This window comes from Corylus avellana, chromosome ca5, assembly GCF_901000735.1.
Source record: "Corylus avellana chromosome ca5, CavTom2PMs-1.0".
NCBI classification, from domain to species: domain Eukaryota; kingdom Viridiplantae; phylum Streptophyta; class Magnoliopsida; order Fagales; family Betulaceae; genus Corylus; species Corylus avellana.
In genome coordinates, this window is record NC_081545.1 from 28,157,200 (window position 1) to 28,183,710 (window position 26,511).

A 26,511-nucleotide genomic window follows, 5' to 3' on the forward strand; every position below is an offset into this window, starting at 1 on the left:
TTCTAAACGCGGCCTATTTTGATTGTGCGTCTTGTCACTCACTAGCATAGTTGTTAATGCCAATGGTATGCCTTTTAAGTATTCAAGATTCTAAAAGTCTTTAATTTTTTAATAGTCTTATTTAAATTGTTTCAAGAGTCGGATAATTAATTAATTAGGATTAGGCTTTCCATTACGTCAATTTCATAGAATTAAAGAGAACTTAATGACACCTAAACAACCAAAAGCGATTTAAATTATGCGACTACTATGGTGGATTCCTTTCACCATATTGGAGCTTTCACAGCCCTCTGAAACTTTAATTTGACAAACATAAAGAGAAGCAAGCTTCTATGCTCTCCAAAGATAACAAAGGCATCATTATGGGGAGGGTAAAAAGCTTCCAATGCAAAGCGGCCTTTCATTCTCTTGTTTCGTCGTGGTGCAAGGACAATGATCCACTTCATTTCATGAATAAAATTTAAAGTTGATACTTCTAATAATTCCTTATCCAAACACCAACGCCAACCCGAGCTTAAGTAATGGAGATCCGGATCCCCGATCAACATGGGGCTCACCACCTTCACAACACAAGTATTCAATGAAAAAGAGAGAGTACCATTTTCCTTTCAGAAATATAATAATGACGATACAAAGGGAAAAGTAAAGTATGTAAAAACAGTCACTAATCAACATATCAAATTCATGCAAGTAAAAACTTACAAATTTGAGAAAGCATGTAAAAGGGCTTACCTTAGCAATGCAGACGACCGAGTTGAACTAGAAAAATAATCTAGAGCAACATAACAGTTCAACTGTAAAGCAAGAACTTGCTTGCTAACACCAGCTTTGTATTTACCAACTCTCAGCTAGAAGTTCACTTATTCATTTATCTTCATCATCGTCATAATCACACCAAAGAAACTTCAAGTGCTTGTCAATGGCAAGTGACATTAAGATGATCTCCTCCATGAGCAGATGCGACCAATCCCCAGCTACAAATTCACAAACCACACCATCCACTTCAATCAAGCTACATCCTGGCACCTTTCTTACCTTTTTCTCTTCCATTACCTTCCTTACTTTTGCCACATCATCCCACTTGTTAGCAGAAGCATACATGTTGGAAAGAAGAACATGAACCCCACCATGGTCTAGACTCTGCTGCACCAAGTGCTCAACCGTTTCTCTACCCAACTCAACATCTCCATGAACTCTACAAGCATTGAGCAATGCACCCAATACATACGAGTCTGGTTTCATTGGCATCTCCCTCACTACCTTCTTTGCCTCTTCTAACATTCCAGCTCTTCCAAAGAGATCTACCAAACACCCATAGTGTTGGACCCCTGGCTTGATCCCATAATCCTGACTCATGCTATAGAAAATTCTCAGCCCTTCATCCACTAGCCCCATTCGACTGCATGCGCTTAAGACGCATATATATGTAACTTCATTAGGTACAACTCCTTCATTCTTCATCCTAACAAACAACTCAATCGCACTTGCACTCTGACCATGATTTGCTAGGCCTGAAATCAATGAAGTAAAGGCAAAAACATCTCTTGTTGGCATCTTATCAAACAAACTACGAGCAGTTTCAATACACCCGCACTTTGCGTACATGTCAATGAGAGCACTGCCCAACACCCTATCTAATTCCATCCCATTTCTATCCACATATGCATGTATCCACCTTCCATGATCCAATGCGCCAAGAAAAGCACACGCAGTGAGTGCACCCACAATGCCAGCATGATTTGGTCGAAACCCAGAAACCTGCATATCATTAAAAAGCTCCAAAGCCTCTTTGAACAAGCCAACCTGTGCATACCCAGTAATCATCGCACTCCAAGAAACCGTATTCTTCTCCGGCATTTGATCAAACAACTCCCGTGCAACCACAACTAGTCCAGCCTTCACGTACCCATTAACCAAAGCTGTCCACGTAATGACGTCTCGGTTTACGCTCGCATCAAACAATTTACGAGCAGAGTCCATGCAGTTACAAGTCGCATACAAATGGATCAACCCGTTCTGCACAAAGTCATAGGATTCCCAGCCCAACCTGACGACTTGGGAATGAAGCGTTAAACCCAAGGAGATATCAGAGAGGCCAGCACAAGCTCTAAGGACGAAAGAGAAGGTGTAGTTGTTTGGTAAGAGGCCACTCTCAAGCATATTCATATACAGAGACAAAGCTTTAACGGGTTCATTTCTCTCCGCAAAAGCTCTGACCATGGTGTTCCAAACGAATGTGGTTCGCTGCGGTAGACGGTGAAAGAGTTGGTAGGCGTGGTTCAAGTCGCCGCGGTCGGACAATGCGCAGAAGGAGATAATCTTGCTAGCGGCTTGAGGATCCGAAAGGGTGCCTGAAACCGTAACTTGGGATTGAATTTGCTTGATATGATTCATGGTCAGGCATTGGTCCAACAGGGCGAGAGCTCTTTGACTACTCGCTTTCATGTATTTGGAGCCAACCCTGATTTCATACCCCTGGAAAATATGCTACAATTTGAACCCTTCCTTTTACGACAAGGAAATGTGTAAAATGAAGTTACTGAAATATTTGTAGCATCTTGCATCATGGCGTGCGCTTTTTTTTTCTTTTTTTTTCGGTGGTGGATCGCCGGAGAACACCACCATTCGCAGCGGAAGTTTTCTTCACCGCCACATGTTTTTTTTTTTTCTTCTTCTCTGTTTTAGGAAATGGCTAGGTTGGGCTTGCATGGATCCTTGTGGTTATCCACAGAATCAGGCCGGGGCCACTAATATGTGGCATTGTAGCCAAATCACAAGCTGGGCCTAACTTGACATGTTGATGGGTATTAACAAATAATACACGCGTGTGTGCCTCATGTAAAGAGTAAAATGTGATGTGATTTTTAAAATTATCATTAAATTTAAAATAATTATTATTAAATTTTGATCTATCGGTGGTTTAAATGCTACATTACATTTAGGAGGACTTTGGTCATTCTTATATCATTACTCCTTATGCGACATCTCATTACCGCACCTCTTCACGGATGAAGCTGTTTTTTTTATTTTTGTCTTTATTATTATTATTTTAAGTGGGTTATAATCTCCATGTTCTTATGTGATTTTATGTGATTTTATCTTGTTAGGTAGACTTTTGCAACTAATGATCGGGAGTAATGATAGAAGTTACTTTTATGTTACTCAAAGAATGATGTGGCTTTTAAAATTACCATTGATCTTGTGATTGATTATTATTGAATTTTGATCAAATTGTAATTTTAAAAGCCACACCATTCTTAGAGTGATACAAGAGTGACTTCTAAAATTATTCAAATATTGGTTCTCATTTTCCTCTTCGACGACTGTTGTATGGAAGTAATGACATCGACTCGGTTGTTGTTGCAGTTGCTTCAACCAGACCAGTGTTTTGGCCTGCTCTAGAAACCGCATTGTAAACTTTTAGCAAAATATACCAAATTCTCATTTTCCTATTGATTATTTTTATTCTTAACACTGTATTTTCCGTTTAGGTTTGTCGTCAAAGAATCCATTATCTTTTGGATTTTTGTTTTCTTATACCCTTTTCTTATTTGCTAAATTGCTATAATAATAATAATAATAATAATTAAATAAATAAAAAAACCCCGCTCGAACAGTACATAAATAGACCTAACTCGAAGTTGTTATAAAGAAGCTCATTGGGTATTGGAGGGGGCAGGCAGGCAGGGTACCAAGGGTTACCAATTTAGCTCTATCACTCACTCTCTCGCCGGCATTTGGTGCTTCTCGTCTCCGTTTCATTTTCCGGCTTTGCAAAGGTACCTTTCATTGTGTATCCCGTTTCTGAGTATAAGGGTCTCGGTTTCAGTTTACTGGTGGCACTTTCGTTGTGTTTGTTTGACTGAAAGTAGTACTAGTATTGCTCATATTGCATTTTCCATATGCAGATGAATCGGGAGAGGCTCATGAAGATGGCCGGTGCCGTTCGCACTGGTGGAAAAGGAAGCATGCGAAGGTCTGAGATGAGATTCTTTCTTGTTTCTCCGAAAGATGTTTTCTTTTTCTTTTGATGGGTTTGAGTTCTTTTTGGAAATCTTTAGTTTGATGTCATGATGTTTTGGTCGGTTGCTTTTTGTTTTTAATTGAGTATGATTTGTTCTTTGAAACTTAGAAAGAAGAAGGCTGTTCACAAAGCCACGACCACTGATGATAAAAGGCTTCAGAGTACCTTGAAAAGGGTTGGGGTGAACACCATCCCTGCCATTGAAGAAGTTAACATTTTCAAGGATGATGCAGTCATCCAGTTTCTTAATCCCAAAGGTTGATCTACTAATCTTAATTTTCTCAGCATTTTATCCCATCAATTTTTTTTTATTGCTTTCGTTTTTGGCAACCGATGACTAATAATTCTTTTATCTTTCATCCCAGTTCAAGCTTCCATTGCTGCAAACACTTGGGTTGTTACTGGTTCTCCTCAAACAAAAAGTATTTTCCCATTTCATTTTTTCCCCTTTCTAGCATGCTTGTTCTTTTTTGTTGTCTTTTTTTCTTCGGCTTTTTCTGTATTCTTAACTATTTGAAGATGTGGTCTAACATGGGTTGCTGAGATAGGAGCTGGTTCATTTAATTTTAGTAGTGTTGCTGGGGCTCTTTTAACTTTATGTTTAAGCATTCCCAGCTTTCCATTCATGTCATATAGTAGGCCCTAACCGGATTTTGGGACTCTTTTAAAGAGATGGTTCTTGGCATTACAATTTTGTTGCTGATTGTCACTGTTGCACTTCTACTTCTTTAATATCTTTCGATGGACAGGAACTAAGAATTGAATTTGTTGTATTTCAGAATTGCAAGATCTTCTCCCAGGGCTCATCAACCAACTAGGTATGATATCATCACGTCTATTCTCCTTACGCTCAAGCCTTAATGTTACTCATTTAGTTCCATGTTGGTATTTGGTTAGAGGCCAGAATTTCTTGAGACCTTAGGATAAAAAAATAAGTAAAATTACAAATTGGCTCACTGTGGGTAGGTATAACTACAAATTACCTCCCTGTCTATTCGCCTTTCATTTGGAGTAAAATCAAATCATCATACTTTTGTCCCAATTGATGAATTCTCTTTGCATGAATGATGCACACTTGTCGAATGAAACGCCAGATTTAGTCCTCAGGAGGCCCTTTTATTATATATATATAAATTACAAAGCTTTTGTAAGCCAAAAAAATTGTCCCTGGGTTAATTCATATGTGCATATACTGTTGCCCAACATCCTGGCATTAGATGTCCCAAACATTATTTATAGAGTCTTTGATGACCGGCTCTTTTCCACCTTCGATGAACCCAACAATTTTATTTCTGCTGATGTCAACTCTTCTACAAATAGGCTTATGTGATTCAAACAAAGATTGCCAATGACTTAATAAAGAGTAATATAATATATACATATTCCGGGGCTGATCTTTGAGTGATTAAATTCTGGATATGAAGCAATTTTAACCCAAGGATTACATTTTTCTAGCAGTCTTGAAAGAAACTCTAATTCTATGGGCTTTGGAAGTGAATTTGTTGGTGTTTTCTATCTCAATCTAGTGGGGACTAACTTGCCAATGTCCCCTATGGGCTTGAATTTTCCAGGGCCAGATAACTTGGAGAACCTAAAGAAGCTTGCGGAGCAGTTTCAAAGGCAGCAACCTGCTGGTGCACAGCCAAAGCAAGAAGAAGAAGAAGATGATGAAGTCCCAGAGCTTGTTGCTGGTGAAACCTTTGAAACTGCTGCGGAAGATGGCCATACTTCTTAGACTGGTTGGGGGATGGTTTCCAATTGCTTGGTCTTTCTTTCCCTTTCTTCCCTTCGGCCCCTATAATGGTTTTCTCTCACTTTTCTTGAGATGTGTTGTGGAATCCATGGACAGAATTGTAGCATGCATGAGACCTACCCTTTCATTTGAATGTCGGGTATTATTTTTATCAAGTCACGCGGCCCCTTCTTACACTATTCTATTGTTCATTCCTTTCCTTGCAAAGAGAATTAAGATCCTCTCTATTTCATTTGAACTGAATAATATTTAGTTAGTTATATTAAAGGGGTATTTTTTTTCAATCAAAAAGTAAAAAGATAAAAATACCCCTTCAATATAAGTAACTGGATATTATCTAAGTAACTTGCAAAGAACAGGAATGTTTCCCATGAAACTTCTGCATATGATGCTGAATTCATCTGTAGTTCTTGGGGAGAACTACAGATGAATTCCTGTATCCATGCCGAATTCATCCGATATGAATTAATTTCATATCAGCAGTTTGCAAGCTATAAACTTGGGCCTGCTAAATGGGTTGGGTTGATATTCGTACTCAACTAAATTAACCCGATCACAAGGTCGGCCCGCATTTCATGTCCCAAAAAATTAGAGAGAGAGAGAGCGCATCAGTAAGAAAAAGCATTTACGCCAAGCTATAAAGCTGAAGGCCAAGGAAGCGAGCCATATCAAGCCCGACTGTTTTTGCACAATTACCGATTTAGTCCGTGTCAACAATTCAGTCTTTTAAGGGTTATTGTCAGAAGTAAAAATTTAGAAATGGATCAGGATCCCCTCAAGAGGAAAATGAGAATCTCATTTTCTCTAATCTCAACCTTTAGATGAATTTAAGAGTTCAAAATATTTCAATCTCAAAACTCAAACAGAAACACAACCACATAGGATTTTATATCAAATTTAAATTAAAAAATTAATTAATTTTAAAAAAAAAATGAAAAAAAAAAACAAGGGGCGGCTCAGCCCAGAGCCACCCATCTGGGGGCGGCGTGCGCCCATCCCATGGCCTAGGGGTGGGCGCGGCCACCCTAGGCCTTTTGGGGGTGGTTGCGCGCCACCCCCAGATCTGCTGGGGGTGGCACGAGGCCACCCCTAGGCCATGAGGTGGCTGTGCAAGGCCACCCCTGCACCATGGGGTGACCTCGCGCCACCCCAGAAGGCCATGGGGTGGCCGCGCAGGCCTTCTAGGGGTGGTCGCGCGCCACCCCCAGATCTGCTGGGGGTGGCCGCACGACCACCCCATGGCCTTCTGGGGGTGGTTGCGCGCCACCCCTAGATCTGTTGGGGGTGGCCATGATGGGCTTCTGGGGGTGGCGCGAGGCCACCCCTTGGCCATGGGGTGGCCGCGCACCACTTCTAGATCTGCTGCGGCCACCCCCAACCACCCATGGGATGGCCGCACGGCGGTGGCATGGGGCGGCTTCTCCTCCAATTATTATTTTTTTAAAAAAAAAAACAAATAAATAAATGTTTTTATTATTTATAATCAAGTGTGTTGAGTTTATTTTTGAGTTTTGTATTCCTAGATGTTTTAGACTCTTAGATGCTTTGAATGACTAAGATCTCAAAAAATGAGATTCTCCAATTACTCACAATTGGAGGGGATCCTAATCCAAAATTTAGAGGGATCAAGATTTCCAGTAGTTATCTCTCAACAGTCAAACGTATATATAAATTTCAAACCAAAATTAAAAATATTTAAAATTAGAGTACCAAACCACCTTCAGAGAAATTGCCGAGGAACTTGATTCAATCTAAGACTACCTCTTTTTGTCAGAAACCAAATTGTTGAATGTCAACCCCGAAATTATATTGCCAAATGATAACATTTACCAATGTTTTGTTATTTTTGGATTCAATAACCAACCTTGGATGCTATCCCCTATTGTATGGACCAACTAAATGGAACTGGCTAGGTGGACTCATGGCAAAAAGCAAATCCACCCGTCGACAGTAACAGAGAATCTATCGGCTTGCATTTTGCCAAAGAAGGGAAAAAGAACCAAAAAAATATTTGTTGCATTTTGCCAAAGAAGAAAAAAAGAACCAAAAATATATTTGTCAACGAGCAACAATTATATAGTCAAGACCTGCTAGGAGTATACCAGCATAAGTTAGATGCTATAAGCTTTAGCCTTTATTTTTTAACTTAAAAAAGATAAGCTCGACACATCCATTTCTTGTGCAAATTCACCATTGAATTCATAAAACCCAGATGTGATCCGACATTCAATAGTAAATTTGCTCATCTCTTGTATGAAAACCAAACATTTCTCTAACTTAGTAGTCATAAAAGCTATAAATCTTACTAAAAAAGACAGGTTAGAATTGTAAGCACTTGAGTCTTTTAGCTTTTCTAAAATTGACCGTTTGTATTCCCTTTTGAAATCATCAAATGTAAAATTTCTTTGGACTCCTTCACAGGACCCTGGCTCAGCCCAGAGAATTTTACTTCCATTCTCGCAAAAACTGATAATATTGGCTGCCTCCTCTTCTATAGGGAAGCATGGGTGCCTTTCTAAATAGAAATAGCCTGAGCAATTTCAGATTCGTCGGAAATCCATTTCTTTAGGACAAATAGGTCAGATAATATTAAAGAGAGGTTAGATAGAGGCATAGCCAATAAAAAAAATGGACTCTTCTTCTCCAATATATATATATAGCTGCTAGACCTAATATAGCAATAATGAAATGCAGCTAATGTTGATATACCAAATAATGAAATACAGCAAATGGGGTCTCAATGAAGCACCTATCCACAACGGTACTATCACAAAAGCAATAATTCTGATGACATCCACACTAACATCCACAATAAAATGCAGCAAAAAGTGAGTGTCAACAGCTACTTTCATAACAGCATATTTTCAGGACGGGTTTAGAATTTGCTAGAAATTCAATCCTTCTGATTTTTATATCTAAGTTGTGAACTTGTATAATTTTTCTCCATAAAAGTCAAACCCATTATACTAGAGTCATAGAAAAAGAGGTCGCGCGGTAAACTTTTGAGAGAAAATAAGGCGAATAAGGTGTTACACACCAAAACTAGTTGATCCAATATTTGGATTTATCTCGGTAGTGAATCTTGAAGCAATATCTGGGAGAGTGTCAAATGCTTTCCAATTAACCTCAGTACTCGAGCATGCCAAGAGATGGTAGCCCGGAGACGAGGTCTTGAGCTTCACCGCCACTGCTATTCAGCCTTTGAGCTGCTGCATGTGGGCTGAAGGATTCAACTGCACCCATTTTATGAACATCCTCCGGTGAGAGTATCTTGATATACCAAACATTATTGACAAACGCCCTGCACAAGATTGTGTCGTGAGTGCACAGAAAATAGGTCACCACAGATTCAACAATCATTTTTTTTTTTTTTTTGTCCTGTTGTAAATCATTTAAAAGTGCTTCTTGCATACATACATACATAAAACCAAGAGGAAAGGTGCAATAAAATAAAAGAAAATAAAAAGTTGATAAACTAGTAGTAAGTGGCCTTGAGAAAACTTAATAAGCTCAGCAGAATGCAATGACTAACACAAGAAACTTTAGCCAAGTGCTGTGTAAACACCATGGGGATGATTTAAACTTTACAAAGCATCTAAACTCATTGTTAAAGCCGCTTTTTTTACTTTGCCTTAACAAGGAAACATGCGAAAAGGGTAAAGGGAAAAAGGGGCCTCGTTGCATTTTCAAAGCATTAAGAAGAAACACCCAACAAGACATAAAACCAGTTTCAAAGCATTTAAATCCATCAAGGGTAAAATGACAAATTGAGAGATAAGACTCCAGAAAACATCTAATCAATTTGCTATTTGTTATTGTAGCCAGTACTTACTCCCATGGGTCGTCTCCAAGGAGAAGCACATCATTCTCCCTGTCAACGAATACAAGCTGCCAGCCTGATCTAAGAGGGTCTTCTAACTTCCCCTCAATTCCAAACATCTGAGCCAGTTCTTCTCGCAGCTCATTATAGCTGCTGAACCGGGAGATGTCAAGTGAACGCCCAACGGACCCTGATTTATAAACCTACACAAAAATAGAGCATCATCTGGCCATGCCTATTAAGCAAGCAATAGTAGTAATAAATTGAAAGACCATAATAGCTTGCAGCTCATACCTTGACAAAAGTCCGAGATTGGGTTGGTGGGTCTACCTGCCCAGCACTCCGCAACAACTCAGAGGAGTCTTGCACTGAACCATACAAAGAATTCTGAAATCCAGAATCCCCTAATGGCATTGAGGACACATCGGCATCAACTGAAGTAGCAAATGTAGGAACTGTGGCAGGGAGTAGAAGTCCAGAAGAGTCGATAGTAACACCAAAAAGAGTAGGATTCTGGGAATCAGAATTACAATTTTCTGGCTCTTCAGTAACATCTTTCCCTGGATATGTTGAGTGTGACATTGAGTTGGCAAAAGCATTGACTTGTGAATGTGTGTACTTAGACGCCCAGGATTGTTGGGGTAACGGCTCAGCTATCATAGACTGACCAACTCTGGAGAAGTTCAAAAAGTTGCCACTCCCTTCAGGACAAAATGAACTGACCATGTTCTGTCTAGGGCTGATAGAACCTGAGAACTTTGTGCTTGGATCCATGAAGTCTGCTTTCGCAAAAGAAGGCACATTTGACTGCAGTCCCTGATGCAGCTGATCACTTCTACTATGAAGTGTATTCTGAAAGGTATGTTGCTGTTGCTGTTGCTGTTGCCGTGCCTGTTCCTCTTGTTGGTTGTTAAGTGGTTGCTGTATAAGGTGCTGAGGCAGGTTCTGTGTTAAAACTTGGGTTTGTGCCTGCAGGATATTATGAGGGACAGCTTGGTTAATTGCTTGTTGCTGTTGTTGCTGCTGCTGCTGCTGCTGCAAGAGTGAAGTATGGCTGTCTCGCTGTTGAATATACTGGAATGGTTGCTGAAATTGCATAATTTGTTGTCTTAGGAGATCGCCACTTCCTAGGTTCTGCATTCCAGCAGCCAGCATGGCTTGGTACTGCTGATTATGATCATTTCCAATCAATGTTGGGTCCAGTCTCTGCTGCATCCATGGTAACAAACCCATTCCTTGAAAATTAAGAGAGTGCAGACCATGCTCTCCAGTTCCCCCCCTTACCCACATCAACCCATTAGCTCCGTCATCCCTGTTATCTGTGCCAAAACCAAAGTGAAAAAATAAACAATAATGAAGATCCAAAACAACGTTGTTAGGGATTACCATTTACCACTAGTACGTACACAAAAAGCAGGTGTATACTATAACAAAAAATTATAAATAGGCAAACCCCAATTATATGCATACACATTCTCCATGGATACACACACATACAACAAAAATTGGACAAACACCAACATACCCACATACACACATATATATACATACATTTATATGGATATGAAGAAGACATATCATCTGCCATTTGTAAAATAAAGAACAAACTAGCATATGGACAAAAGCTACATTTAGGGCAAGCAGCAAGAGAGGGGATTTTGACGAGGTTGTATCTGAATTACTCTCCAGTAAACTGCTCCTTTGAAATTTTTTTGATGAACCCCTCGAGAAAACGTTGACTTTATCTTTCTTCTAATAACACATCAAGTTAATAGAGATACTGAACCACTTCATCTGACAAGACTTCTAACCGAATTTAAGGTTCCATCATATCTCAAGTTCTTTACCTGCATCTTGAACAAAATTGAAATTCGATACAAGATTCTCTAGACATGCGATTGGGATATAAAAGAGTGGAACATGGTACATAACAATTATGCAAACTAATTTAATAGAAATAAATTGAGATAAAACATCTGGATGCAAAAGTCAATTGGTCTTGTTTATCATATTTACATGTTAAAACCATATTAACGGATAATTTTAGACAATAGAAATGCATAGTGCCAGAAAGAGAACTACTTAGTAACATATAGAAATAGGGTTCTTAAAACCACATTTGGCTTGAATAAAATAGAATACAACCTTATCTGAAGTAACATATGACTTGAACTGTTATAATGCATACCCAAGGGAAAAGTATTTAGAGTGCGTTGCAATTTTACAGGCCAAACACACATTTGCACTTGAAAAAAAATGGCAGTTTGAGAATGTGAACATTTTTTGTGCAGCATGCAAAGGGGTGCGAATTTTGAAAACGCACAATTTTAAACACCGAATCACGGTTTTACCAAATTCTTAATTGCGTTTTTAAAAATCGCATTTTCATTAACTGTGTTTTGAAACCGCTATTTTTCCAAACCACTTTTTGAAACTGCTAAACCAAACAAACACTTAAACTAAGATCTTAAACCCCCTTCTTATTTAGCTGTGATACAGAGCCTAAACCCACAAATGAACATTTTGTGCCTCTTGTTTAGACGTGATCAATGACTCTAGCAACCAGATGGTGTCAGTCACCAGAAAGCGGCCACCGATCAGCGGCCAGAGACCAAACTGCACCTGCACCAGCTACTGTAGGGTAGGTGAGGTGCAGTTCTGCTGGATTTCGGTTTTTGTTCCGTCTCGTGTCCTGCTTGGACTATCATATTGCTAGCCCAAACTTTTATCCTTTGAATCTTCTAGTTTGGCCCGTTTGGGGCCATTACAACCGCTCCAATCTATCCATGTATCTAAGCATGCCCTCCAAGTTCAATCCACCTCCCAATCAACTTGATCCCACGATGCCACCCTTCACAGCAACTAGGGCCCCACCCACTCCTCTTGACAACTCAGTTTTTGCTCCAATTAAATCATCACCATCACCTCCATCGTTTTTTTATCAGCAACATCGCAATAATCCAACCCAAGTCTTTTAGGAATCCTCTACTTCCAATGATGATCTCAAACTTATTCCCAATAAGACCATGTATAGCCAAACGAACCCAAATCATATGTCCATCCCCAAAAATACCAAATGGTTCAAACCTCATCTTGGTCTGGGTCAAACCCAGAGATATTATTCTCAGGTTCTTGTATAGGCGGTGGTTTCAATATTGCCACCAAGTGAGCTCACCCAATCGTCCTCATCAACTAGCAAGAGAATAGAATTTGGCTTGTGTGTGCTTTGATAGCATGTGTCAAAGTCATACAACAGAACAACCTCAACCTAGCCAAACACAAACCACTCCATCCTCATAAACATCCATCACCACCACAAGCCCTCAAAACTATAATCAAACAGAACCCAATTGACACTTCTACGCAAAAGGAAAACAAAATCAATTGGCCAAAACAATAGAAGCAAGCAAGAAATTTTAGAAGGAAAATAAAAATCTAAAAGCACACCTAAAAAGTGGGAGCAATAGATCCCAGTATCAGCAAAACCAATGGCAGTCAGACAAAAGTCGAGTGATCAAAATGTGAGGGATGGAGTAGCTCAACGACTACAATGGAAATAACATAAGGGAAAGCGAGAAAAAGAAACTGAAAATGAAAGTGGAGGTTTGGTTGGGGCCAACTATGTTGATGAGGGTTTCAAAAACAGGTAGAAAACTGGGTTTTTATTGAGTATGGTCAGATCGGGTTTCATCGGACCACCAACCCCAATAACCAATGACTAACCCAACGGGTGTTGATTTCACGACATTCGAAACTGCACCAAAAAGCCGAACTATCAGAAACCATTTCCTATTAACTTTTTTTTTGGGGGGGGGGACTACATAATAATTTAGCATGGTATCAAAACAGAAGTCTTGAATTCGAATCATAACATTTACTCTCAATTTCAATTAAAAAATTCCATATGTTGTCAGGTCCCACACGTAAAGGGGAGCATTAAAATATTAATTAAAATTTCACATTTCATATTACTTTTGGGATAAATGATAATTTCAAATTGTTGACCCCGAATTCAGTTTGGCATTATAGACAATTGAGATGCAAAGTTTGACCTCATTCATATCCTAAAGGAAAAAGGAAAGATAAAAATAAAAATGAAAACTTCATCATCAAACTAATTACGTTAATATTAAAAATGATAAATACCAAGCAAATTTGAGACACCAGGATGCCAAGGGCGTTTTAGTCTCAGGGGAAACAACGACGGATACATGGGGAAAGTTGTTAAGGGTTCAATTTCCCACAAAGATACCCTTGGCTGCCTCTCACCTGCTGTTGACTCGTCCCAACCAACCTATACATGAAGGATGAAAGATAAATCAATAAATAAATAAAATACGAAGTCATAACAATGACAAAAGCACGTGTGCTAACTGATGCAGAATAATATGATTTATTAGTTACTGGAGAGGCACTTTGTAAGAAAATTTTACAAAAAATCTTCATCCACATATTCTTCAGACATTACATTAGCACATAGTAAGTAAACCTAATATCTTGCAATTTTGTTAACAGAGAATCACTGAGAACCGACAAAATAAACTTTAAATGCACGAAGAGTTTTAATCATTAAAATACAGACTTAAGGTTTGCAGTTGTACAAGACAGGATGGATGGTATTTGTATTAGTTAGAATGTAATATACACAAGACATATTGGAGAAGGGAACTTGCACGAATTATCCCACTTTTGCTTTGAACATGATCCAGAATGTCTACACATTAGCCCCCTCAACCATCATACAAAATGTGTTTTTAGGTGTTCCCACATGCCTCTTTTTATTCTTTCATAAACTTCTCTCTGTTTCTCTATTTTCTTTAAATATATTGCAAAAGAAGTAGGACCCACCCATACAAAACTCCACTTATTGATAATTTTGAGTAGCGTGCAGGACCAAATGTCATACATTCTCTAGACAACAGAATCATTAGTTATACAGAGTTTTAATCATTAAAATGCAGCCTTAAGTGTTTGCAGATATACAAGATATGATACATGGATGTACTATCAGTTCAATCTTACATACACAAGACATAAAAGGACAAGGAAAATTGTACAAATTATGCCCTTTTTGCTTTACAAATGATAAGAGTATAACCAGATATTACTCGCTTCTTAAAAACAGTGCTTTTATGCATTCCTATGCGTATTCTCTCTCTCTCTCTTCCCCCCTCCCTCCCTCCCTCCCTCTTGCTCTTAAATCAATTATATCTTTGAATAGCCAGTTATCTCCAAGTAAATCATGTAACATGAAACAAATATACTTTCTACTTCTATTTCATTATTTTCTCTAGCAAGAGAGATATTTCACAGTGAATGTTTTCTATAAACCTCAAAAAGATGTGCATATACAGATATGTTTGTGTTTGTGCTTGAGTTTATGTATGTGTGTGTCCAAATGATAGAATAATTCCTAACCTTACAAATCCACACATATGATGAGTTGAACCCTCGAACTTGATCTTTGAAAGATGAAAAAGTAGACTAGACTATAAGCCCTTCAATTATACAAACAAACAAATTATCCTATAAATCCTTTATTGAGTACAAACATATGCTTTGTTTTGTAAAATATCTTTGCAAAAGGGTAAATGTTGAATGAATGGAACAGCTATATCTTTGCTAACATATCCTTCATTTTGTGAAATAACTTCAGACAATTGATCAAGCTCTTCCTAATTTAACAGTTGGATTTTGGCCAAAATTGAAGTTCAATATTCTTGCATGCCTCAAATTCTTCCCCAGCCCCTTTTTTTTCTTTAACAATATTTTAGTTGCCGATTTTTTTTGTTTAACAATATATGAGTTGTCGAGAAAATAAAATAAAAAGTTATATTCGGTGCTCCAATTAGTAAACAATAAGTGTCTGAATCCCAACTACTAATAGAAAATTGATTATACCAAAATTTCCACTAGATTTCAACCATTCAATAAACATATCTTTGATTGGGGACTCAGGGTAGCCTGATTCCATACACTAACTTTACATTTACACTACAATCTATAACCAACACAAGTAAATTTTATCTATGTTAGTAAATAACGATTGATTGAATCACTCTATGTGCAGCTTTATCTCTTTGCATTGGTCATGCATATGCTTATTTGATTCATTCAGGATGCGATCCCATGATATATTTTATACGCGGAAGATATTGAGTTTGGTGATGAGACTAGAGCAAGAGTTAACGCCAAGAAGGAAACTTGGAGGGATACTTTAGATTCCAAGGTTTTAGGTTGATTAGGACCAAAACCAAGTATATTTTTCTTGAAGTGCAAGTTTAGTAAAAATTGAACTAGGAACTGAGAGAGTAAAATTTGATGGTCAAAAGATACCAAGGAACAATTACTCCTAGTTTCTTGAATCAATAATTCATAACGATGAGGAGATCAAGGATGTGGGTCATATAACAAGAACGGAATGGGTGACATGGAGAAGTGCATCAAGAGTATGTTTAATCATAGAATACCTATTAAGTTGAATTATAAAATCAGCTATATTCAATGGTATGGAATGTTGGGCTACTAAGAAGCAACATGTTCATGAGTTGAATGTGGCAAAATGAGAATGTAAAGATGAATCAATGGATATACTAGGAAAGATGAGGAATAGAGTCATACTTTCAAAGATAGTGGCGACCCTTAGTGAGGAAAAAAAATCGCTTAAAATGGTTTGACGATGCGCAATGAAAATTGATTAATTCCCTAGTGAGAGAGTGACTTAATTCAAATTGATTATATATATATATATATATATATATATATATAGAGAGAGAGAGAGAGAGAGAGAGAGGTCTAAAATAACATGAGTAGTAGTGAAGAAAGATATGTTAAATAGGGTGACATAAGGTATGAAATTGAATAAAATAGGAAAAAAAACATGTGGCCGACCGTGATTAATAGATGAGGACGGACCTATAGCCTCCCATATTCATAGAAATTAAAACTTAGTTGAGTTTACAAGAAACCAAGTGAAGGTGGAACTATCACAACATAGTTTACAATACTTGATAGAAAAAAATTGCAACACACAAAGTCTATTAAAATTGGTGACAGCGATGCTATCAAATACACTAACAAATATTTTTTTTTCTAACATTCTTCTTCTAAAATTACATTTCCCAACAAAAAACCTGGAAAAAAATCTGCAAAGAATTCTTTCCCTCCATATGCACAAGACAAGATATGCAACATTGTAATGGCGAATACATGCATGCCATGAGAAAAGCTCAAGTACCTTAACAGACCGCCAATAAGAATTTGGCCAACGAACAGGATCCAGATCACTTATTCCAGTTATCGTGCCCATGTACCTGAAAAAAAAAACAAGTCTTACACATCTGAACACATGTGCATATAACATAACCAGAGGCAGCAGTCCCAAGCTGCCACACCATTGAGAGATAAAGAACACGCATTTAGCTTGCACTTTCTGTGGTACACCCCCACCATAACCGAAACCTACCCACCATAAATAATACCAACATGCAAAAAAACTGTATCTAGTGTTCATTTACCATGGCATTTGCTTGTAGGATGTCATTATTTGGTGACTCAGGAGTTGAAGGGGCCATTGCTCCAACAATCACACCTCAAAAAGATGATAAAGGTGACTTTTAAAAGGTAAAAGTGCAAAAGCTTATTACTATGAGAAAGAGTGATTTTAATATTAATACAAATTTAAAACAAAGCCATCATCTACTTTCTCTGGCAAGATTGTTAGGTTTACGTGTTGGCTCATTCGGTGTCCAACACTTGTTTTTATTTATGGATTGGGTAGTTGTATACTTAGGTCTACAAGGCTCCGTTTGGCAATGGACTTGGCAAGTTATTTTGAAATTTAAACATTGATTTAGAAGAATATGCTTATTACTTCTTCCCAAAAAATTGGGGGGATAGAAACAGAGTTTTACCAGCCACTAGTGCAAGATCTACACTATCTTCTGAAAACACAAATTATTCTCGTTTTAAGAGAGTGGCTACATTTCGCATCTTTTGTGTTTTTTCAAATTGAAGAGACAACTTTTGTGAGAGAACCTACTCCTAGTTGCAGAAGTAGGATCGGTTGTATATGGAACAAAAGGAGAGACATTTTTTGAAGCAAAAGGGCTTGTGAGATTCATTTAAACCTACATAAGAGGAAGAGAAGAGGACCAGCCAGGCCAACAGACATGTGACTGAAAAAGTGAAAACCTTCAAATGGGTGAATCTATGAAAAAAGAAGAGGGGCTTTCGATCATATTCTTATTCTTTTCACCTTTTTTGGGCTAAGTATTATATTTATGGTTATTTATTTATTTATTTGTTTTGAACAACTGGCTCAGGCTGGTTGCAGTTATTGTTGTCATCACCACAATAAACATTGTCTTGTTAAGATAGGAAAGTTAAAGCAAGTGTTGAGGTGACAGTCACTAGCACTCCTCTTTTGGCTACCCAGTCAACAAAATACCTTGCCTAAAATGTGGTAAAATTCATATGCCAGGAAACCTAAGTAATCTGTCATGGAAATACTGCATCTACATCATGACTAATTTGAGTACCCTCTTATAACTCAAGCAACAACAAGAAACAGTACTTATGTGACAGAACGCCACAAAGTCACTAAGAAACTCATCAAATGTCTTCACAGATATGAAGTTCGAACCCATAAAATGCAAGAAACTGATAGAAGTGGCACAAACATCATCACATGAAGACTAGCAAGTGTGTCATTAAACAATTAACTACTATATTACCTTCTGACACTTGATTCTTCAGTCTCAAAAAGCATCCGGAATCGCATTCCAACTGACACACGTGTGTGATATATAGCTTTAACATATTTTGAAAGGGGTACAACAAACTCAGATGGACAAGCCCTGTACATAATTGAAAAGGCAAAGTAGCAAGCATTACAGAGGAAAAGACCAACAAAAAAAAATGGATGAATGAAAAGACCAAAAAAAAGACTTTGAGAACTATGCGCCACCTCGGGTTATAGAAAACAGTAAAACAGCTATTGGTAGCTGCAGCATGAGCAGCAGCAGCTAGGAGTCCAATGTGCATGCTATCACTTGATAAAACCGACGATGGCATCACAGTTTGCGGTCGAGTGGCACGCCGAATTCCCAAAAGAAGCTGATTTTTCTCATTCCTGGTCATGTAATTAACCAAAAGAATAAAAACTCAGGATTCCAGGCATCAAACAAAAAGCATCGCAGGAATAAAGTATAGGCATATTCACCAGATAAAGAGAACAGAATCCCCTGCAACAAGTCTTTTGGCACTAACAAACACACTCCAGCCTGTAGTAAGAAGATGCCGTTTTGGCTGTCCTGCAATATGAGCAAGAAAAAGACAGTGTCAGCTTGTTCAGAAAAGCATTGTTTACACAATTTAACACCCTCAGCATAGATACTACATAAACTAGGAGTGCAGTTAAGTTGCTTTTTTTAGCAAGTAATCGAATTTTATTAAAACCAAAAGACGCACCCAAGTACACAAGGGACGTGTATACAAGAGAAACACCTAACCAAAAACAAAAAAGTCATAAAAACTAGAAATATGAAAACTGTTAAATCACCAATTATCCCAAAAACTTGAGCTAATAGGAAGAGATAAGTTTAATCACTTGATCATTAATTTAACATTCCCCCTCACGTGTGGGCTCAAACTCCATTTTAATAGGTGAGGCCCAACATGTGGAATATTTAATTTAAATGAAGGGGGGTCATTTGACGGAGTCAAAGTTCGATCCCATGACATTTGGCTTTGATACCATGTTAAATTATCAATTATCCCAAAAGCTTAAGCTAATATGAAGAGATAAGTTTAATCACTTAATCATTACTTTAATAGAAACTATCATAGGCAGCTATCCAATGGAAAAAAGGAGCTAAAGAAAAAGGCTTTTAACTCTACCACCGTCTTTTCTCTATCTTCAAAGTTTTTTTTTTTTGATAGGTAAGTACTGATATTATTAAAAGCGTAGGGCGCCCCAAAGTACACTGGAAGTATACAACTAGGAACACCTAACTAGAAGGGGAAAAGCGTACAAGGAAATCAACATAGCTAAGCGGAACCGGAGAAACATAAGCTACAGTCCAGAGATAAAGAGTATGGAAACAATAGGCTAAAGTGTCCTCAATAGACCTCTCCACATCCTCGAAACACCTATTATTTCTCTCTCTCCATATACACCAAAAAAAGCAAATAGGCACCATCTTCCAGACTGCAGCACTCCCCCCCCTTCCTGCAGACCACCAACAAGCTAGCAGCTCGAAAACCCGTCTAGGCATCACCCATGATAACCCAAAACGGCCAAAAAAGGCACTCCACAGAGCAGACGCCACCTCACAATGAAGAAGAAGATGATCCACCGTCTCTTCACTTTTCTTGCACATCCAACATCTGTTCACCACAATCACATTACGCTTTCTGAGATTATCTAATGTCAGAATTTTCCCCCACGCTGCCAACCACACAAAGAACGCTGCCCTAGGGGGAGCCTGAGTCCGCCACACCCTCTTCCAAGGAAACCTCCTCCCTTCCGAACAAGCCAAAGAGAAAAAGAGATACTTGACCTTGAATGATCCTCTTTTGGAAGAGTTCCACCATAACTTATCTTCCGACCCTCTTCTTACTCTAGTAGAATGTAACACCTGGAAAAAGGAGGCAAAGGCCTCCACCTCCCAATCATGAGCCTCTCTGGAAAAACTCACATTCCACTGAATGGACCCACCCAACATCTCCACGTTATCCGCAACTGAGGCATCCTTCGCACAAGCAATACTAAAAAGGATCGGGAAGGCTATCTTGAGAGCAGAATCTCCACACCACCAATCATGCCAAAAGCTAATCCTGGTCCCATCCCCCACTTCAAATCTCGTAAAGCCTTTGAAAGTATCCCACCCTTTCCTAATATTCTTCCATAACCCCACCCCACACGTCCCTCCAGGCTCAGCAGAACACCACCCTCCCCATAAACTTCCATACTTCGCATCTACCACAACTCTCCACCAAGCATCTCTTTCCGACCCATAACGCCACAACCACTTCCCTAAAAGAGCGCGGTTGAAGATCATTAGATTCCTAATACCCAACCCTCCTTCCTTGATCGGAGTGCAAATCTGCGCCCACTTCACCAAGTGGTATTTAAACTCTTCTCCTATCCCTCCCCATAGAAAATTGCGTTGAAGCTTCTCAATGCGCCTCGCAACACTCGCCGGAATATGGAAAAGAGACAAAAAATAAGTGGGCATATTAGCAAGGGTACTCTTGATAAGGGTGACCCTTCCCCCTTTCGATAAATACAACCTTTTCCAACTGGCTAACCGGTGTTCAATCTTTTCGATAACTTCATCCCAAATATGCTTGGACTTATAAGAGCCTCCCAATGGGAGACCAAGATACTTCACTGGCAAGGTAACCGCCTCACACCCTAGGATACCGGCTAGCATATCCACGTGCTCCACATTCCCCACCGGAATAAGCATCGTTTTAGCCAAATTAACCTTCAACCCTGAAACAGCTTCAAACCACAGAAACAAACACCGCAGGTAACGTAACTGGGCAGGCCTGGCATTGCAGAAAATCAAGGTGTCATCGGCAAATAAAAGGTGAGAGACTGTAGTGTTGCTGATTTTGAAGCCTTCTAACAGCTAAAAAGGTGACAATTCTCTATCTTCAAAGTTACGAACATTTCTCTCTCTAAATGCACCACATCAAGCATAGCAGAGTCATTTTGCAGAGTGCTTCACTCGGTGAACTACCAAACTTCCTTCTCCAACAAGCAAAGCTCACTCGATGAGGTATGACCCAAGCTAAGCCGAACAATCCAAAAATAGAGTTTAATAAAGCACTAGCTAACTCACAATGGAGAAAAAGATGGTTGATGGTTTCTCCACTTTTCTTACACAAACAATATCAATTAATCACAACGATATGCTGCTTCCTTTAGTTATCCAAAGTGAGGATCTTACCTATAGTGGTCATCCAAGCGAAGAAAGCCACTCTTAAATGGGGCCTTACCCCTCCAAATATACCTTCAAGGGAAAGAGGTGCTACCAGGGGGCGTTAATACCTTACAAAACACTAACCTGAAACCATCCTCTCTTGGAGGGGAGAACAACTTCATGTCCTCATAACCTTACAAAGCCATGGATTGCTCCTCATAATTCTCACATGAAAGCCTCACAACACAATAGATCTCCTTCACTCTTTGCAGAACCCAAACAAAATACTCCAGCCCTGAGCAAATATATTTCCCAAACACAGCAGGGGGCACGACTTTAGAGGAGTGCAGATCATAGCCTCCTCCCTATTGTAAGGACCCACATCCAGGCAAGGCCACGGAGCGCTAACAGCCTAACAAGCTAACTATTCCCTACTGCACAACCTAGCTCCGTCCCATCAAACGCATAGAGTGTTCTATACCCCCTTGCAAACAATAACATTGGCCTCCCTCAAATACCCAAAAGAAGAGCAAGGTGAAAAAGGAGCAAGGTCCAGAGAAAAGATTAGAATTCCTCCTTTGACAACTGATTCCTTCTCAACGAACCTAGAAATTGCTCCAACATCAACAAGGCCTGATTGAATAGCAAAACCGACTGGCCTCGAGTCAAAATTAGCATCACTCAAACTATCAACCTTACTCAAAACACAAGCCGCTTCTACAGGAACCACAACAACACCATTTACACCCCTATCGAAGAGCCCATTCCTAGAAGCTACCATCTTTGATTCCTCGTCGGCAAAATGTGATTGGCAAAACACTTTAGACCTAGAGTTACGGGCAAAATCCTCCTCTTGGACATCGGCCCCCAAAACAAACTAATCAAAACTGCACAAAGATACCAAATCCTTGCTGGCAGGTTCTGAGGAGCTCACGGTACTGCCCTCCATGAAAAGCGGCAACCGCAAGCCAATATGTTGGTCAAAAGGCAACCAAACTCCAGCAAGATCTCCATAGCCACTCCTGGCACAAGAAGAGAATCAGTGGCTGAGACAGCTGCTTTGTGTAGCACAAAAGGACAGTCGGGCTGAACACAGGCACCTGACCCTTTCACCACACCTGAGCCCGAAGCAAAAGGCTTAGATCCCACTTTCACTCCCGGTGAAAGCTTAGTTCTAGGCTTGAGGCAGAACTTAGCCTGAGAAACACTAGGGCCCATCGGGGCCTTTCTTTTTGAAACTTGGTTAGGGTGGGCCAAGTGAAACAGGCCTAAGAGACCCACTACAAAGGGGGCCTTAGACGGCCAGGGATCAGCTGAGATTGGCTTCAGCTAATAGCTAATACCCCACTCTTTGGACCTAGCCTTCTGATGTTGGTCAGAAGATCGCCAGCTCTCCTAATTCATATTTCAAACGAAAAACAGAAGTACCTAGAGCAAAAACCAATTTTTGGTCAGCCCACTAGTAATCAAACATTCTACACAATACATCTAATACTATTTTACCCTCAAATAACTTAAGAAACACACCCTCACAACATACAATGAAAAATAACAGATTCGCTTTCCACATGTTCATAAGTTTCGAAAATGCCAAAACATAATCCTTTTAACTGTTAGATCTCTGCTATAAGCTGTCAACCTAATGTTCCCAGTAACGAAAACAGGCGTACTAGTACATAACTCACTACACGTCAATGTAAGTTCAGCTTGAAGACGGAGATCCGATCACTACCACTCCATCTTCAATATATCAAAACAATGCACTTTGGGAATGCTTTGAAAGATGCAGCACATTCTTCCAACTGCAACTTATTTGTTCATTGTGGAATCATAATTCCAGAAACTTCTATATACACCTTTTCTTTTTTTTTCTTTTCTTTTTTCTGTCGGGGCCATGAACAAAGCATTTTCTACATCTAAGTGGTGAAAAAGCCAGGTTGGTTTGTTCCATAACAAAGTTGATTATAAAAGAGATTATCCAGCAACTGACTAGAGTTGTGTCCAACTTAAGCTATTAAACATAGATAGCATTTTGAACATGCCATACTTCATTTTACCTCAAGTATAATTGATACCAAGAACAAATTTGACACTGGATTTTGATAATAGAAAGCATCAAAAGATTTGATACCGATCAACACGACTTCTATGCATTCATGTTGCTTAACAAACCTCTTAAACATAACCGCCTTTTGATGATGTATCAAGACAATTACTAAGATATTATAGATAAAATAATTATCTCAAAAAAAAGATATTATAGATAAACGTATTACCTAATGATAATAACCAAGAAATAATGTATCATGTCAGACCAGGCACGAAGATACAGAGAAATAGCTCTGGAGCATAAAAATACCATGAGATGGCACTTTTTTATAGAATCTTAGCCAGCAGCAAAATATCAGAGTGTAACGTCAATGAATAGATCTTCATCTTCTTCTTTTTCTTTTTTTTATCTGACAAATACCATTAATAAACAATACTTCAAATCTACCTCGAAAAATATGCCTAAACTTCCACTCGACATCATGGAGATCCCTTGCGATAAGTTCCTGAGCTGGCGGCTGCTGTGAGAAATCCTGCAGGGCAAAAAGAAAGGGAAAATGCAACAGCATCCCACTTAGAGTCAAAAGAAAAAGAATGTAAAGTAGCACACTCTACCAATGGAGGGAAAACTTTCTCAGCAGCACGACGGGGAACAGAGAAACCTCCATGGGTACTGGTATCACTCGCTGTCAATGTCTTGCAAAAATAATTGGTCGGCTGCTTGCTTGGAATCCCCAATTCCATAGGGAGAAATGTATCCTTTTGCTCGTCCTATGTGTATCATTGAGAAAGGAAATTTGCAAATCCATCCAGAAGACATTGCAAAACACTATAAGGTAAAAACAAATTGTGTAAAAAATGACTTAAGAACATTAACAAAGTCAGGAATACCGGCGTCAAAGGCTGCAATGTCATTTGAGCATATACTTCATCCGTTTCCACATCTGCCTGAAATTCCTCGTAAATAAAAATTCCAATTAAGACTCTTACTTTTTTTCTTTTTTTTTTTTAATGAAATACAGATAGTGCTCAATTAATATATCTCACAACCCAACGGGAAAAAAAAAACAAAAAACAAAAAACAAAGAAAAAAAAAGAAAAGGAAAATAGAAAAGAACACACATGCATTGTGACATTGTGGAGTTGGCAAGTCAGCTGGGGCGACAAGCTCGGGTAATTGGGGATGTGCCCATCAACTTCTTTGTTAGTAGTGGCAGCAACCTGCAACAAGAACAACTACCATCTTCATTTCACATTTCATTTCATCTCCTCTAAATCATACTACTACTACTACTACGTTAGATTACATATATAGTAAGAACAAATTGGTTTAAGTAAAAAGCATTTGCAAACTTAGTAATACAGTAAGTATAGTATGACAGAGTGTTCAAAATAGAAATTTAATTTAATTTTAATTCAAAAGAAGACAGAGTAAGGGGAGAGAAGTAATGAAATATAAGAAACCTGCTCGCTATGACCCTGAGGAAAGTAGACGACACGAGTCCCCGGCGTTGGTAGGGACACCAGTGGTCCAGCACACGCATGCCATAGCTCCGAATTTAGGCACTTCTTCTCTCCTCCTCCAATAACAAAATTTTAAACAAAACTTACCAATAAAAAAAAGAAGAAATAACACTAGGAATAAAAAATAGGAACATGAAAATGACATAAAAATTAAAATATCTGAATACTAAACTTAATAAAGAAGAAGAAGAAGAAAGATATGAGATGGAATGATAGATACCTTCATGATCCAACCGACTCAAACCCGATGTTGACAGCTTCATATCAAGCTTTTCCTTTGTTCTTTTTTTGTTTTGTTTTTTGTAATTACAGAGGGAGATTTATATAACCCTAACCCTCACTCAAACCTACCATAACTTAGTTCACTAAAAAAAAAAAAAAAAAAAAGAAAAAAAAAAAGTACAAACTCTAAAGGTATGGAGTACAACAACAAGCCTAACTATGCTACCTCAAGCCATTGCTCTGCCTCTATTTACCAATTCGTGCCATACTCACAGATGGCGATCTCTGCACAGTAGTTCGAGAATTAAAGCTAAAGATTTTCAGAGCGAGGAGGAGAGAGGCATTTTCCGTAATTTCACGCAAATTGGAACCCGAAAAGGAAAGGATCCGTCACTCCACTATGCATAAACAAACAGCAGAGCATGTCGCACGAGAGCGCAGCCATGAAAGAGAGAGCTCCGCTAAGAAACAAACAAAGAAAGCAAGAAAGAAAGGAAAGAAAAGAGAGGAAACAGAATCACTGGCCGTTGAACGAAGGATAGGCCCTATCACTATCGACTGAGATTTAACAGTCAGAGTGAAATTGAAAGGGGGAACTCATAGTGGTACATGAGAGAGAGAGAGAGAGGGAGAGAAAAAAAAGGAAAGCTGTGTTTTTCCTTTCCCTCTCTTATAAAGGGGGGTCCCGACCAAGCTGGAGCTGAGAGAGCGAGTCCAAGAGAGCTGCGACGAAAGTTCAATCTGGACCGTTGCCAGATCCGTACTGGCGAATCTGTGACCGTCCGCTCGGTAGTGATGTGACAGCAGGCATGTGCCACCATCCTTCCAGTGGTCCTTGTCAGAGTACGGATTATGTTTTAAAAAGAGAGAAGGAAAAAAAAAAAAAAAAACAAACAAACAAATTGCATAGATACACAGGAAGAGAGCGTGTCATCGGAAAGAGAAGAAGATGATGAGGAAAGAGAAAGAGAGATACGAGTCCCTTTTTTTTTCTTTTTTTTCTTTTTTTTTAAGGAAGACGCTGCTTGCATCAAGGTTTTAAATGAAAACTAGTCGGTAGTATCGAAAATTTTAACCAAAACATAAAACATATTAGGAGAGTTATATTAATTATTATTAAAAAAATGAAGGTTTCTAAAATCATAATTTGATTTCATCTGCTCCCCGCTCCTACCCTCCCCCTCCC

General features: G+C 38.9%; 3 protein-coding genes across 4 annotated transcripts; 1 reads left to right on the top strand and 2 right to left on the bottom strand.

Annotated features, from left to right (window-relative positions):
- Positions 1 to 218: 218 nt before the first annotated feature.
- LOC132181462 (pentatricopeptide repeat-containing protein At5g66520-like) lies at positions 219 to 2,638 on the bottom strand. Its single transcript, XM_059594694.1, has 2 exons — positions 733 to 2,638; positions 219 to 560 (listed from the first exon to the last, which is right to left on the bottom strand). The coding sequence occupies exon 1, from the start codon at positions 2,443 to 2,445 to the stop codon at positions 865 to 867; it is 1,581 nt and encodes a 526-aa protein (XP_059450677.1). The 5' UTR covers positions 2,446 to 2,638; the 3' UTR covers positions 219 to 560; positions 733 to 864.
- A 1,008-nt stretch (positions 2,639 to 3,646) lies between these two features.
- LOC132181210 (nascent polypeptide-associated complex subunit beta-like) lies at positions 3,647 to 5,956 on the top strand. The gene is made up of 6 exons (XM_059594327.1): positions 3,647 to 3,779; positions 3,909 to 3,976; positions 4,133 to 4,281; positions 4,390 to 4,446; positions 4,804 to 4,842; positions 5,596 to 5,956. Exons 2-6 carry the CDS (start codon positions 3,909 to 3,911, stop codon positions 5,757 to 5,759), a joined length of 477 nt encoding a protein of 158 aa, XP_059450310.1. The 5' UTR covers positions 3,647 to 3,779; the 3' UTR covers positions 5,760 to 5,956.
- A 2,586-nt stretch (positions 5,957 to 8,542) lies between these two features.
- LOC132180361 (auxin response factor 8) lies at positions 8,543 to 25,473 on the bottom strand. 2 transcript variants are annotated; one of them, XM_059593154.1, is made up of 14 exons: positions 25,324 to 25,473; positions 25,044 to 25,156; positions 24,702 to 24,800; positions 24,471 to 24,527; positions 24,195 to 24,350; positions 24,028 to 24,112; positions 18,821 to 18,911; positions 18,566 to 18,730; positions 18,333 to 18,455; positions 16,835 to 16,910; positions 13,744 to 13,891; positions 9,892 to 10,916; positions 9,610 to 9,800; positions 8,543 to 9,078 (listed from the first exon to the last, which is right to left on the bottom strand). In XM_059593154.1, exons 1-14 carry the CDS (start codon positions 25,364 to 25,366, stop codon positions 8,904 to 8,906), a joined length of 2,547 nt encoding a protein of 848 aa, XP_059449137.1. In that variant the 5' UTR covers positions 25,367 to 25,473; the 3' UTR covers positions 8,543 to 8,903. The 2 variants fall into 2 exon arrangements, with proteins under 2 accessions (XP_059449137.1, XP_059449136.1); XM_059593153.1 differs by having other exon boundaries at positions 25,044 to 25,159.
- Positions 25,474 to 26,511: the final 1,038 nt, after the last annotated feature.